General features: G+C 41.1%; 1 protein-coding gene across 1 annotated transcript; it reads left to right on the top strand.

The window, feature by feature from the left end:
• Nucleotides 1-6,619: 6,619 nt before the first annotated feature.
• Nucleotides 6,620-7,151, top strand: LOC132354365 (small ribosomal subunit protein uS10-like). The gene has a single exon (XM_059906316.1). It carries the CDS (start codon nucleotides 6,755-6,757, stop codon nucleotides 7,112-7,114), a length of 360 nt encoding a protein of 119 aa, XP_059762299.1. The 5' UTR covers nucleotides 6,620-6,754; the 3' UTR covers nucleotides 7,115-7,151.
• Nucleotides 7,152-13,079: the final 5,928 nt, after the last annotated feature.

The raw sequence follows: 13,079 nt of genomic DNA, 5'->3' as shown, positions 1-13,079 counted from the left end.
TTCTTTCCCACAATGGGTACTCTGATGGGCTTCTCTTATTGCATGGTAGGCTGTGGGTTTGAGAAAGAAGTACTGTCCATGTTGGTTAGTCAGCCATCCACTTTGGGATGGCTCCTGGGAGAATCCCCATCTTTCGGCCTTCCCAAGTTCTTCCTCTGTATAGACTGGGGTGTAATTCAGAGGGTCAGGTTTTATTGGCATTAAGGGCAAGACCAAGGGGGAGTTAGATCTCAGTGCATCTTCCTTAGCTGTTGCATCTGCTCTGTTCTCTTTTATTACTTCCGCATCTCCCTTTTGGTGGCCTCTGCAGTGAATGCCAATTCTCTAGGCAGCATGACGGCTTGTAATAACCTTAGGATTTCTGCCCCATGTTTAACCTGCTTGTGGTCAGAAGCATACATTTTCCTTTCCAAATTATAAAATGTAAAATGCCATAGGCATACTGAGAGTTGGTATAAATGTTGAGGCTCTTCCCCTTTCCCAGCTCTAGGGCTCAGGTTAGTGTTTTTAACTCAGCCTTTTGAGTGGAGGTCTCCAGGGGAAGGGCACTTGCTTCTGTTACTTCTCCCAAAGTGTTAATGGCATAACTAACTTCATTGCTCTTCCCTTCCTTTATAAAATTACTACCTGTAAACCATTCTTCTTCCACACTGGGGACTGGCTTATTCTTGAAGTCAAGCTGACTGAAATAAACGGTCTATTGTCTCTATAGGATTATGCTCTAGATTTCCTGATTCTGCCAGAAGCTGAGTCATGTGGTTCAGGGTTTGGCAAGTCTTTATGGTCATGACTGGGTTGTCTAGCAACATGGCCTGAACTTGAATGGATCTCCCAGGCGATAACCATTCAGTTCCCTTAGAATTAATCAAGGCCTGGTACCTGATGTGGGGTCCAAATTGTTGTGGTTTGTCCAAAAGTCAACTTTTCTGCCTCTTTTAAGAGGGTAGTGGTGGCCACACCGCTTGCATGCAAGGCAGCCATCCTTTGGCTGTCTGATCTAACTGTTTGGAGAAGTATGCCACCACTCAAGTAAGGGGGCCTAACTTCTGGGTGAGCACTCCTGGGGCTACTTTCTGTCTTTCATGAAGGTACAAATTAAAGGGTTTGATAAGACCTGGAAGACCCAGAGCAGGAGCCTGAAGCAACGGTGCCTTTAAGGAACTAAAGGCCCAACTTTAGTTCCTTAAAGGCCCTTGCACAGGTGAAGTCCCATTCAAAGCGGTCATTGTCTTTCCCTTGTAGAGGGGGTTAGCTATTAGGCCAAAGTTGGGAATCCAGATTTGGCAAAACCCAGCCATTCCTAGAAACACCCTGAGCTGTCTCTGGGTTTTTGGTGGCCCGAGGCCACAGATGTCCTCTTTCCTTCCCTGGGCAGGCTTCTTTTCCCTTCAGTCTATGTGAACCCCAGGTAGGTGACCCTTATCTGAGATATCTGAGCCTTTTTCCTTGAAACTTTATATTCCTTGTCTGCCAAGTGGTTTAGGGTCATGATGGTGTTCTTATCTGATAGTTGCTTTGAGGGGCTAGCGACCAAAATATCATCCACATATTGCAAAAGAGTCCCCTCCTCTAAATGAAGGTCCCTTAGGTCCTTTGCTAAGGCTTCCCCCAAAAGAGTAGGAGAGTTCTTAAATCCTTGTGGCAAGATTGCCCAGAAGTACTGGTGCTTTTGCTGACTGTTGGGGTCCTGCCATTCAAAGGCAAAAATTTCTTAGGACTCTGGAGCCAAGGGAATACAAACAAACAAAAGCATCTTTTAAGTTCAGGACAGAGTACCAGTTCTGGTCCGGGAACAGTGGGAGAGTAGCTAGCAGAGTATAAGGGTTTAGGACTACTGGTTGAATGTCCTCTGTAGCCTCGTTAACTGCCCTCAGATCTTGTACCATGCAGTATTCTCCACTGCCTTTTTTTACTGGGAGGATGGGGGTGTTACAGGCAGTCTGGCAAAGTTGGATAAGACCTTGTTCTATTAGCTTCTGGATTACAGGAGCTATGCCTTGTAGGCCTTCCTGGTGCAAAGGGTACTGTTTTTTATTTGGGCAGCTATGTCCAGATTTTAAGTGGAATACTACAGGCTGGCCCCAAGGGCCTAGCCCATGTCCCCTTGTGCCCACATCTGTGGGTTTACCCCTGATAGCTCAACAGTCTTGTCACTCCCAGTAGAAACTTCTTTCCTATCAGCTAATAGCATAAGTAGCTCTGGTCCCCTCTCCAGGGGCACACTGATTTCTAACTCACCTTGATTTAAATGGGGGGTTGCTGCCAACTTATGAATAGTTCTCCCTAGCAGGGAGATGGGGCACTCAGGAACATAGAGAAAAGAATGGGTTCATGAGTAACTTTAAACAGGAGCAAAGAGAAGCAGTATGCTGCACACAACTTTCTGCTGTTATATCTGCATCTCTGTGCTTTAGGGACTTTTTTCATAGCTGTGAAATACTGCTCTGCCCATGAGTGAGCAGCAGGTCACAAGTGAAAGGGAATTAACATCCCCTGAGGGTTGGTATATAAATATCCCAGCTCCCTCACCACTGGGAGGGATGGCAATAATTCTGAAACATGTGGTCTTTCAGAAAACCTTATTAGTCAGAATTTTTTGAGAAAAAAGTCTGCAAGATAAGATTGAAGCTGAGATGAATGGGTTGGCATTTTACTCAATGGCTTAATGGAGGACCTAGAAAATAGAACAGTTTTCTTTATTTAAAGCATTGCAATAAAATGCTAAATTTCTGAAACTTTACTATTCAAATTAAAGAGAACAAATCAGGAAATGAATACTCCAAAGTCAGTGTCTCTGAAAAACTGAGTTCTCTCAAAGACACTGCATGTATCATTATTTAATGCTAGGATAATTACAAATGTATGAATCCAACCAGTCTGTTCCAAAACAATGCTAGAAATGATGAGAAAATAAACTATGTATACTATACCATGACACACTAAAACAGCAAATTAAAATTGTTTTATTTATTATACTGCTGCTCTGATTTCAGTTTTAAAAAATTAATTTTATATAGTAAGCAGTTAGAAGTTTTCAGAAATACTTACTACTAGAAAAAAAAATGTTCTCCCCCATTAAAAAACAAAACTGCAAATAATCAAATCTAACAGTCTTGAGTAACTACCAAAAACTTCACCACTATAGGAAGCAATGATATTAGCTGATAAGAGCTAAAACTTAATTTTAAAAAATTGACACTGCAAAAAAAATCATATCAGTGATGTCAAAGACAAATTTCTCTCAGGATTCAGAGGAAGGGGACAAAAGAAGAAAGAATGAATATGATAGATACAGAGAACAGAGATCAGATATACAAAATAAAGAATTAGAGATATTCCTAAGGCAGGCTCCAGAGCAACTGAACAGAAATAGTTGAAGAAAACGTTCATGAGCTGGAAAAAAACATGGATACAAATTTTAAAATATCAACATAGGCATGATAAATGCAAATATAATCACAGGTAAATCCTAGAATTTTTTAGAAGAACAACACAAAAAGAAATGGAATGGTGTAAAAATTGTGAATCAATACATGCTACCTTAGTTAGTTTCTGAGCATTTAATAGCCATTAAATAAAAATCATAATATAATTTGACCTGGGGTCACTAAACAAATACATGGTATGAAGCTTCTCCCACCCCAACTAACACCACCACATCCACCGCTGTATAGGACTAGTTCTGGAAAATCAGAATTCTGTCAGCCGCAGCTCGTGTGTGAATACTAGTCCATCCATTTGCCCCTCTGCTCCCCTTTGACATATGACTAGGTAGAAAATGAACGTGTGAAATGATTCTTGAGGGCCAGCCACAGCCTTGCTGGGTTTCCGTAAAACAGCCCTATTGCCGCCGTTATGGAGACTCCCCAGTGCTCTGCTGAGTTCCTCCTGTGGCCACACCAGGGCACTGTCATGAGCATAGTGCACGGTGGTAAAATCGAGTCAAGTGTAGGAGTCGAGTGTAGGAGTGAGGAATGAAGTGATGCCTGACTAAAGAAGTTTCTGGAGGTCAGGGAACTGTCACCTGGAGGTGGTGACCTGATAGGTCTGCTTTCTATGACAGAGCAGGAAGCTGCGTGTGTCTCAGGGCAAATGCACCACTGGAGGCCAGGATCGCCTAATAAGGACTGGTATTTACTTTTACTTGACCCCATTCTGGGCCCTATCACAGTCTGTTAAAATGCTTCTAACATTCATCACCCATGTGAGAGACATAGTATAGTAATTTCCTGCTGAGATGACTGAGGGAAAGGGGTATGGGGGACATTGGCGGAACTGGCTCCTGCAGGTGGGAAAATTCTCACATAATTAATTACTCTTAATCACTCAACATGCGCTTATTTGAGTGCTGGTTTTTTTTTTTTTTTTTGGCTGCACCTGGTCTTAGTTGCGGCACGCAGGATCTTCGTTGCAGCATGCAGACTTTAGTTGCAGCATGTGGGATCCAGTTCCCCGATCAGGGATCGAACCTGGGCCCCCTGCATTGGGAGTGAGGCGTCTTACCCACTGGACCACCAAGGAAATCCTTATTTGAGTGCTTTTTTTTTTTTTTTTTTAAATTTATTTATTTTTGGCTGTGTTGGGTCTTCATTTCTGTGCGAGGACTTTCTCTAGTTGAGTGGGAGCCACTCTTCATCGCAGTGCGCAGACCTCTCACTCTTCATCGTGGTGCACGGGCCTCTCACTATTGCGGCCTCTCTTGTTGCGGAGCACAGGCTCCAGACGCACAGGCTCAGTAGTTATGGCTCACTCAGTAGTTGTGGCTCACGGGCCTAGTTGCTCCGCGGCATGTGGGATCTTCCCAGACCAGGGCTCGAACCCATGTGCCCTGCATTGGCAGGCAGATTCTCAACCACTGCGCCACCAGGGAAGCCCATTTGAGTGCTTTTGAAATACATATTCCTCTGTCCATTCCAGAAAGAAAGCCTAATCAGAGACCTCAAAATCAGAAAGCTTGTCAATTTTTCTCCAGCCTGCCTACCTTCCTTCTTTCCTTCCTTCCCTACCTACCGCGAGAGAGGTGTTGTAAACCACACAGAGGTGAACAAGATCCAGTCCTTCCCTCATAGGCTTTATGAGAGACTCTAGTAAGTAAAACCATACAAGTACAGCATGCTGTGTACTTTTATATTTTTGTTTATTTTAAATTTTTTGGCTGCGCTGTGCGGCACACAGGATCTTAGTTCCCCTGCAGTGGAAGCATGGAGTCTTAACCACTGGACCACCAGGGAAATCCCAGCTGTGTACTTTATTTTTTAAATAAATTTATTTTATTTTATTTATTTTTGGCTGCGTTGGGTCTTCGTTGCTGCGCGCGGGCTTTTCTCTAGTTGTGGCGAGCAGGGGCTACTCTTCGTTGTGGTGCGCGGGCTTCTCATTGCGGTGGCTTCTCTTGTTGCGGAGCACGGGCTCTAGGCGCGTGGGCTTCAGTAGTTGTGGCTCGAGGGCTCTAGAGTGCAGGCTCTGTAGTTGTGGCACACGGGCTTAGTTGCTCCACAGCATGTGGGATCTTCCAGGACCAGGGATCAAACCCGTGTCCCCTGCATTGGCAGGCGGATTCTTAACCAGTGTGCCACCAGGGAAGTCCCCCAGCTGTGTACTTTATAACAAAAGAGAAATCCCCTCTGTGTCCTCAAGGTAGCCACACCCCTTTGGCTACCTAGTAGGTCTAAAAGTGGAGAATCCCAACACAAGCAAGTCCCTCCTCAAGCAATAAACATATCCAGCCTTGGTGACTTCGGGAGATCATGTGGGGAAATGCGAGAGAGTTCAGCTTTTTTCCCCTCTAGATATAGCTTTCTAAATATTTACTTTTATCCTCCATCTTTATTTATAGGTCCAATTTTTCTACCATTTAGTTATTTAATCATGTTCTATTTAGTTAGTGCTTAACTGGTGTTAATCACAACAATAAAATAGTAGTGATGGGACTTCCCTGGTGGCGCAGTGGTTAAGAATCCACCTGCCAATGCAGGGGACATAGGTTCGAGCCCTGGTCCGGGAATATCCTAAATGCCGCGGAGCAACTAAGCCCGTGCGCCACAACTACTGAGCCTGTGCTCTGGAGCCCGTGAGCCACAACTACTGAAGCCCGTGCGCCTAGAGCCCGTGCCCTGCAAAAAGAGAAGCCACCGCAATGAGAAGCCTGCACACCACAGTGAAGAGTAGTCTCCACTAGCTGCAAGTAGAGAAAGCCCAAGCACAGCAAGGAAGACCCAACGCAGCCAAAAATAAATAAATAGTGATGATGATGATAATAATAATAATACCATTAACTGGTATAGATGTTTCACTAGTATTTTACTTCCTCATTCTATTTTTTTTATTCAAACAGAAAGTCACAAAAATTATAATCATCCTCATCAGTTCACTCAGTCCCATGTAATTAATTTTTTTTTTCATCTTGATATTTGTCAGCAGTTTTATGAATTCATCAGTTTTCCATTAGAGTTCTGAAAATGCTTATTCATTCAGTTCAGCAGTATAGTCAGTTACCAGAAACCTGTACTTGTCAGAGTCTTTTCCATGCATTCCTTGAAGATGAAACCTTTTTACAGGAACATTTTTGCAAAAGCATCAGAGTACACCCAGAACTGTCTGTAAATGACAAAAGACTTAAAAATAACCACGGTTGCTCTTGGAGGAAGACGCGGTCGCTGTTGCTGCGGAGCCTTGGGCTTCCCGCTCCCGCTCCTGACTCACCGCTGTTCGCTCTCGCGGAGGAACAAGTCGGTCAGGAAGCCGCACCGCAGCCATGGCTTTTAAGGACACCGGAAAGACTCCCGTGGAGCCCGAGGTGGCGATCCACCGGATTAGGATCACTCTCACCAGTTGCAACGTGAAGTCGCTGGAGAAGGTGTGTGCCGACCTGATCAGAGGCGCGAAGGAGAAGAATCTCAAAGTGAAGGGGCCGGTGCGGATGCCCACCAAGACCCTGAGAATAACGACGAGGAAAACCCCCTGCGGGGAAGGTTCTAAGACTTGGGACCGTTTCCAGATGAGGATCCACAAGCGCCTCATCGACCTGCACAGCCCTTCCGAGATCGTCAAGCAGATCACTTCCATCAGCATTGAGCCGGGAGTCGAGGTGGAAGTCACCATTGCAGATGCTTGAGCCAGCGGCTCTAATAAATTGATAATCGGCCGTTAAAAAAAAACAAAAAACAAAAAACAAAAACAAACAAACAAAAAAACCACGGTTAAAGATCTGATGAAAATTCATAATAATACAATTGACAAGGAAATTTAGTTATTTCTGAGATATATATTTTAAAGTAATAACTAGAATTATGACTTATAACATCATACCAGAACATATAAGATTTTTAAAAATTTCATGTAATGTCTGAAACATTTATGTTAACATATTTCCATACAAATAACCCAAAGAAAGTTTATTAGTTGTTTTTGTTTGTTTTATACTGCAGGTTCTTATTAGTTATCAATTTTATACACATCAGTGTATACATGTCAATACCAATCGCCCAATTCAGCACACCACCATCCCCACCCCACCACAGTTTTCCCCCCTTGGTGTCCATACGTTTGTTCTCTACATCTGTGTCTCAACTTCTGCCCTGCAAACTGGTTCATCTGTACCATTTTTCTAGGTTCTAGATTCTAGGTTTTTCTAGGTTCTAGGTTTTCTAGGTTCCACATACATGTGTTAATATACGATATTTGTTTTTCTCTTTCTGACTTACTTCACTCTGTATGACAGTCTCTAGATCCATCCATGTCTCAACAAATGTCTCAATTTCATTCCTTTTTATGGCTGAGTAATATTCCATTGTATACATGTACCACAACTTCTTTATCCATTCGTCTGTCAATGGGCATTTAGATTGCGTCCATGACCTGGCTATTGTAAATAGTGCTGCAATGAACATTGGGGTGCATGTGTCTTTTTTTTTTTTTTTTTTTCATGTGTCTTTTTGAATTATGGTTTTCTCTGGGTATATGCCCAGTAGTGGGATTGCTGGATCATATGGTAATTCTATTTTTAGTTTTTTGTGCATTTTCTGGTGTTTAATGAGGCTTGACTTATGAATTAAAACTTTGTCACAGTCATTATATCCAAACGGTTTCTCTCTAGTATGAATTTTCTGATGGGTAATGAGATTTTCTTTCTGATTGAAAGAAAGGATTTTCCACATTCCTTACATTTGCAGGATTTCTCTCCAAAGTAAGCAATGTGATGCTTAGTGAGGTATTGCTTCTGGCTGAAGTTTTTTCCACATTCATTACATTCAAAGGTTTTCTCTCCCATATGGATTTTCTTATGGTCAGTGATATTTGATTTGTGGCTGTAGGCTTTCACACATTTCTTACATGAATAAGATTTCTTTCCAATATGAATTCTCTGGTGACTTATGAGGTGTGACATCTGAATGGAAGCTTTCTCATATTCATAAGGTTTAAAATTTTCTCAAGTTCTATGAAGTTTTGCTTCTGGAAAAAACAGTTCTCCAAATTTGTTACATTCATTGAGTTTCTCCACAGTTTGAATTTTCTCATATTCAATTAGTTTGAATAACTGAAGGTTTTCCAATATTCTTTACATGTACAGGTTTCTTCTGCTGCATTATTTCTCTAGTGACTAATAAGATTAAGCATGTGAATATAAGGATCCCACATGGACAGGGTTTGTAGGCTTTCTCTCCACTGTGTATTCTCAGGTATTTCATGAAGTTTATTGTTAAATCCCTGTTTATACAGATTTCACTTAATCGGGGTCACTATAAGGTAAGATAAATTATAATATACTAATTATATTCATAGCATTTCTTTCTTACATAAATTCCTTCATAATATCTTTTTTTTGTTGTTAAATTTTTATTTATTTATTTATTTATGGCTGTGTTGGGTCTTTGTTTCTGTGCAAGGGCTTTCTCTAGTTGCGGCAAGCGGGGGCCACTCTTCATCACCGTGCGTGGGCCTCTCACTGTCGCGGCCTATCTTGTTGCGGAGCACAAGCTCCAGACGCGCAGGCTCAGTAGTTGTGGCTCACGGGCCCAGTTGCTCCGTGGCATGTGGGATCTTCCCAGACCAGGGCTCGAACTCGTGTCCCCTGCATTGGCAGGCAGATTCTCAACCAGTGCACCACCAGGGAAGCCCCCCTTCATAATATCTTAAGTCTAAATTAAGTTTTCAACTCTTTTCAAGTGAGTCACATTGATACAAGCCTTGTCTTGAAGAAGGTGAAATTCAGAGGATGTCTTTCTGATTCACTTAAATTCACTGCCTTTTTCAAACTGTATTTTCTTGGAGATATCTACAATTTGACTCATGAATCTTTCAGTTGCCTCTCTTATCTGCTTATTAACTTCCAAGATTTCTTCTAAAATGGAATGCAAAGAATAAGCATTAAAAATTAATATGTGAAAAAAAAATTAATATGTGAAAATTGTTTAAAATGCTCTTTAGTATGTGGTAAGTATGCAGAAAATGATTATTATTGTAATCATCATCACTTAAATTTTTTGTATTATTATTTTATTAATAAAATTTCACATATTTGTTATTATGGGGTAGACGCTTCAGTTTCAGGTCTAAAGAATCACCCAATATGAATGAAATCACAAGTGCTCATATCTACTGGCTCTTAGTTTTGTTTAATTTTTATTGGATTATAAGTTGCTTTACAATGTTGTGTTAGTTTCTACTGTACAGCAAAGTGAATCAGCTATACCTATACATATATCCCCTCTTTTTTGGATTTCCTTCCCATTTAGGTCACCTCAGAGCACTGAGTAGAGTTCCCTGTGCTATACAGTAGGTTCTCATTAGTTATCTATTTTATACATAGTATCAATAGTGTATATATGTCAATCCCACTATCCCAATTCATGGCCCTTAGTTTTGAGGAGGAAACTCTTACTGAGGAACTTTGGGTAGTACACTGACATTTAATTTGTATGTATAGCTTTGAATGCTTTTAAATTAACCTTCCATAACTCAGAAATCAGCAAAATGAACAGATCTCAAAATGAGTAAGTAACCAATAGGATGAAAGAGTGAGTTAATAAAAAGAGTCTATTTAGAAGACTGGACAGAGGATAGAATGACCAGAGGGAAAAACATACAAAGAGGACATAGTGTATTAAACATAGTGAATTGACATGCATTTATTTTTGCTTCCTCCAGAAACTTCAAGTTATGTAAATGGGAGAGTGGGACAATATAAACTCACAAGAAAAAAAAGAATTGGTATAATTGATGAGTTATGTCAACATATTTTTCAAAGGTGGCAAGCAGAAGCAAGACTGTTAGCTAACAGCAGAACCAAGTAGCTCAAATAAAAGTGCACACAGAAAAGACTGCAATGAAAATAAGCTATAAACAAATCACTACAACAACTCATGGACTGGAGAAACCAAATGTCTCAAAAGGTGGTTAAAGCATGGAGCTGAAAAAAGGACTTACAAGTAGTTTCAAACTCAGCACCCCCAACCCCATTTAAGCCAAGTGATTACCACCTGTGGTAGTTCTGAACCATGTCCACAAATTTTTTATACTCTCCCTGGCCCCTGCCTTGAGTGTGGGCTGGACTTAGTGACTCACCTGTAATGAACAGATTATGGTGGAAGTGATGGGATGAGACCTTTGAACCTAGATCATAAAAGGCACTCTGGTCTTTCTTGTATCACTTACTCTTGGGGTAATCTATTAAGCCAGTTGTTGGGGTAATCTATTAAGCCAGTCGTTAGGGCACTCAGGCAGCCCTGTGGTGAGGCCCAGGTAACAAGGAACTGAAGCTTTCTGATAATAGCCAGCAAGGAACTACTAAAAACCATGTGAATGAGCCATCTACCTTGGAAGCAAATGTTCCAGTCCCAGTCAAGTCTGGCCAGCAGGTTGACTGCAACCTCACAAGAGACCCTGAGCTGGAATCACCCAGCTAAGCTATTTCCAGATTTGTGACCCTCAGAAACTGTTTCAGAGAATAAATGTTTGTTGTTTTAAGCTGCTACATTGTAGGGCAATTTGTTATGCAGAAATAGATAATACACTACCACACCATCCTGGCAAAGAATAGAATATTTATTCCCTAGAGAAACTGAATCAGGGAAGCTTTAGACACAAGGATATGAAGAAAAGCAGATGGCAGAGGCACCATGCTGAAATCAGGGGATTAAAAAAATAGTGGAATGTAAATCAACTATACTTTAATAAAAAATTATAATAAAAAATAAATGGGGGACTTCCCTGGTGGTGCAATGGTTAAGAATCTGCCTGCCAATGCAGGGGACACGGGTTCGAGCCCTCGTCCAGGAAGATCCCACATGCCTCAGAGCAACTAAGCCGGTGCACCACATTACTGAGCCTGCACTCTAGAGCCTGCGAGCCACAACTACCGAGCCTGTGTGCCACAACTACTGAAGCCTGCGCACCTAGAGCCTGTGCTCCGCAACAAGAGAAGCCACTAGCACCGCAATTAAGAGTAGCCTCTGCTCGCCGCAACTAGAGAAAGCCCACACGAAGCAACGAAGCCCCAATGCAGCCAAAAATAAATAAATAAATAAATTAAAAAATATATATATAAATGGTGGGACTTCATCACTATTGGACCCTCAAAATTCTGGCAGTCAAGAGGTGAGAAGGCTCTTCTCTGGAGAAACGGAATAGCCTAGGAGAAAAGCTATAATATTAACATTTTGGGGCTGACAAAGAAATGTCTGAAATCTATACTGAAGTTCACAAGTTGACAAGCCCTATCTATCTACCTATTGTTATTACATTAAATCCCTCCCCCTACCCCTCTTGAATTCTTTTGGCTGGTCTAATAATTTAATTGACTCAAGACAGATTAACAGGAGAAAAAAAAAACCAATTTAATTTATATGCATGCAAGTCTCATAGAAATGGGACCCCTGACAAAGAAACAATTATTTGTGAAGATTTAACAAAGGGCCTTGTGCTTGGCGGAGCAGACTAACGAAGCAGTAAAAAAGTTCGTTTATACAGCTTTCTTAGCCTTGAATTCCCTAACTCTGGTGATAAGGATGGTTTTTATTCTCTTGGTATAGGGAGGATAGTTTTACATGGGAGATTTATTTCCTGCTGTCAGGGGAAAGAAGGGGGTCAGAGTGTTTTTTATATCATTTTTCCCCACTAGCTGTTTCTCAAGTAACTTTAATTCAAAACAATCAATATGTCATTGTGGCATTTCTTGGGGTGGCCTGTTTTGAGGCCCAACAACAGTCATCTTTTTAGCGCATTATTAATAAATGATGAATGGACAGTATTAATCAACAAACTAGGAAAAGCCTAGCAATATGTAAATGTAAACCTAGTAATATGAAAGACAGATGAAAACAATAAAAAAAAGAACTAAGGAAATGAATACAGTTAAGGAAGAGAAAAATACACACACAGGAAAAAGCCACCCAAAATCCCCCTACAATAGCACCAAGAGGTAAGAGGAGATCTTATATCCAGGAAACAATTAACATGTATATAAAAACTGCTCTTGGAAATTAAAAATAAAATACCTATTATTAAAAATTTAATAGCAGATATGGGAAAGAGTTGTGGAAATCTCTCAGTTGTAGGGGGAAAAAAAAGTTAAAAAATAAGGTAATAAAAAATGAGAAAGATAACAGATAAAATCAGGAATTTCAACATCCAGAAAGAGAAGGTTCCAGAAAGAGAGAGGAGAAAACTGAATGGAGGAAAATTTCAGAAAATTTAAGATTTCTAGAAATAGAGGTCACGATTCTTCAACATAAAGGGGTCCACTGAATACCCCATACAATGAACCAAAAAGACTCATACCAGAGCACACCTTTGTGAAGTTTCAGAAAACTAGGTGTGAAGAGAAGTATTTAAGAATGCTTCTAAAGAGAAAGAAGAACAACAAAATACAAATCAAATTGTCATCATACTTTTTTTTTTTTTAAATTAATTAATTAATTTATTTTTGGCTGTGCTGGGTCTTCGTTTCTGTGCGAGGGCTTTCTCCAGTTGCGGCAAGCGGGGGCCACTCTTCATCGCAGTGCGCGGGCCTCTCACCATCGCGGCCTCTCTTTTTTGCGGAGCACAGGCTCCAGACGCGCAGGCTCAGCAGTTGTGGCTCA

The sequence above is a fragment of the Balaenoptera ricei genome, chromosome 19, assembly GCF_028023285.1.
Source record: "Balaenoptera ricei isolate mBalRic1 chromosome 19, mBalRic1.hap2, whole genome shotgun sequence".
In the NCBI taxonomy this organism is placed as follows: domain Eukaryota; kingdom Metazoa; phylum Chordata; class Mammalia; order Artiodactyla; family Balaenopteridae; genus Balaenoptera; species Balaenoptera ricei.
This window is presented reverse-complemented; position numbering and strand designations above follow the sequence as displayed.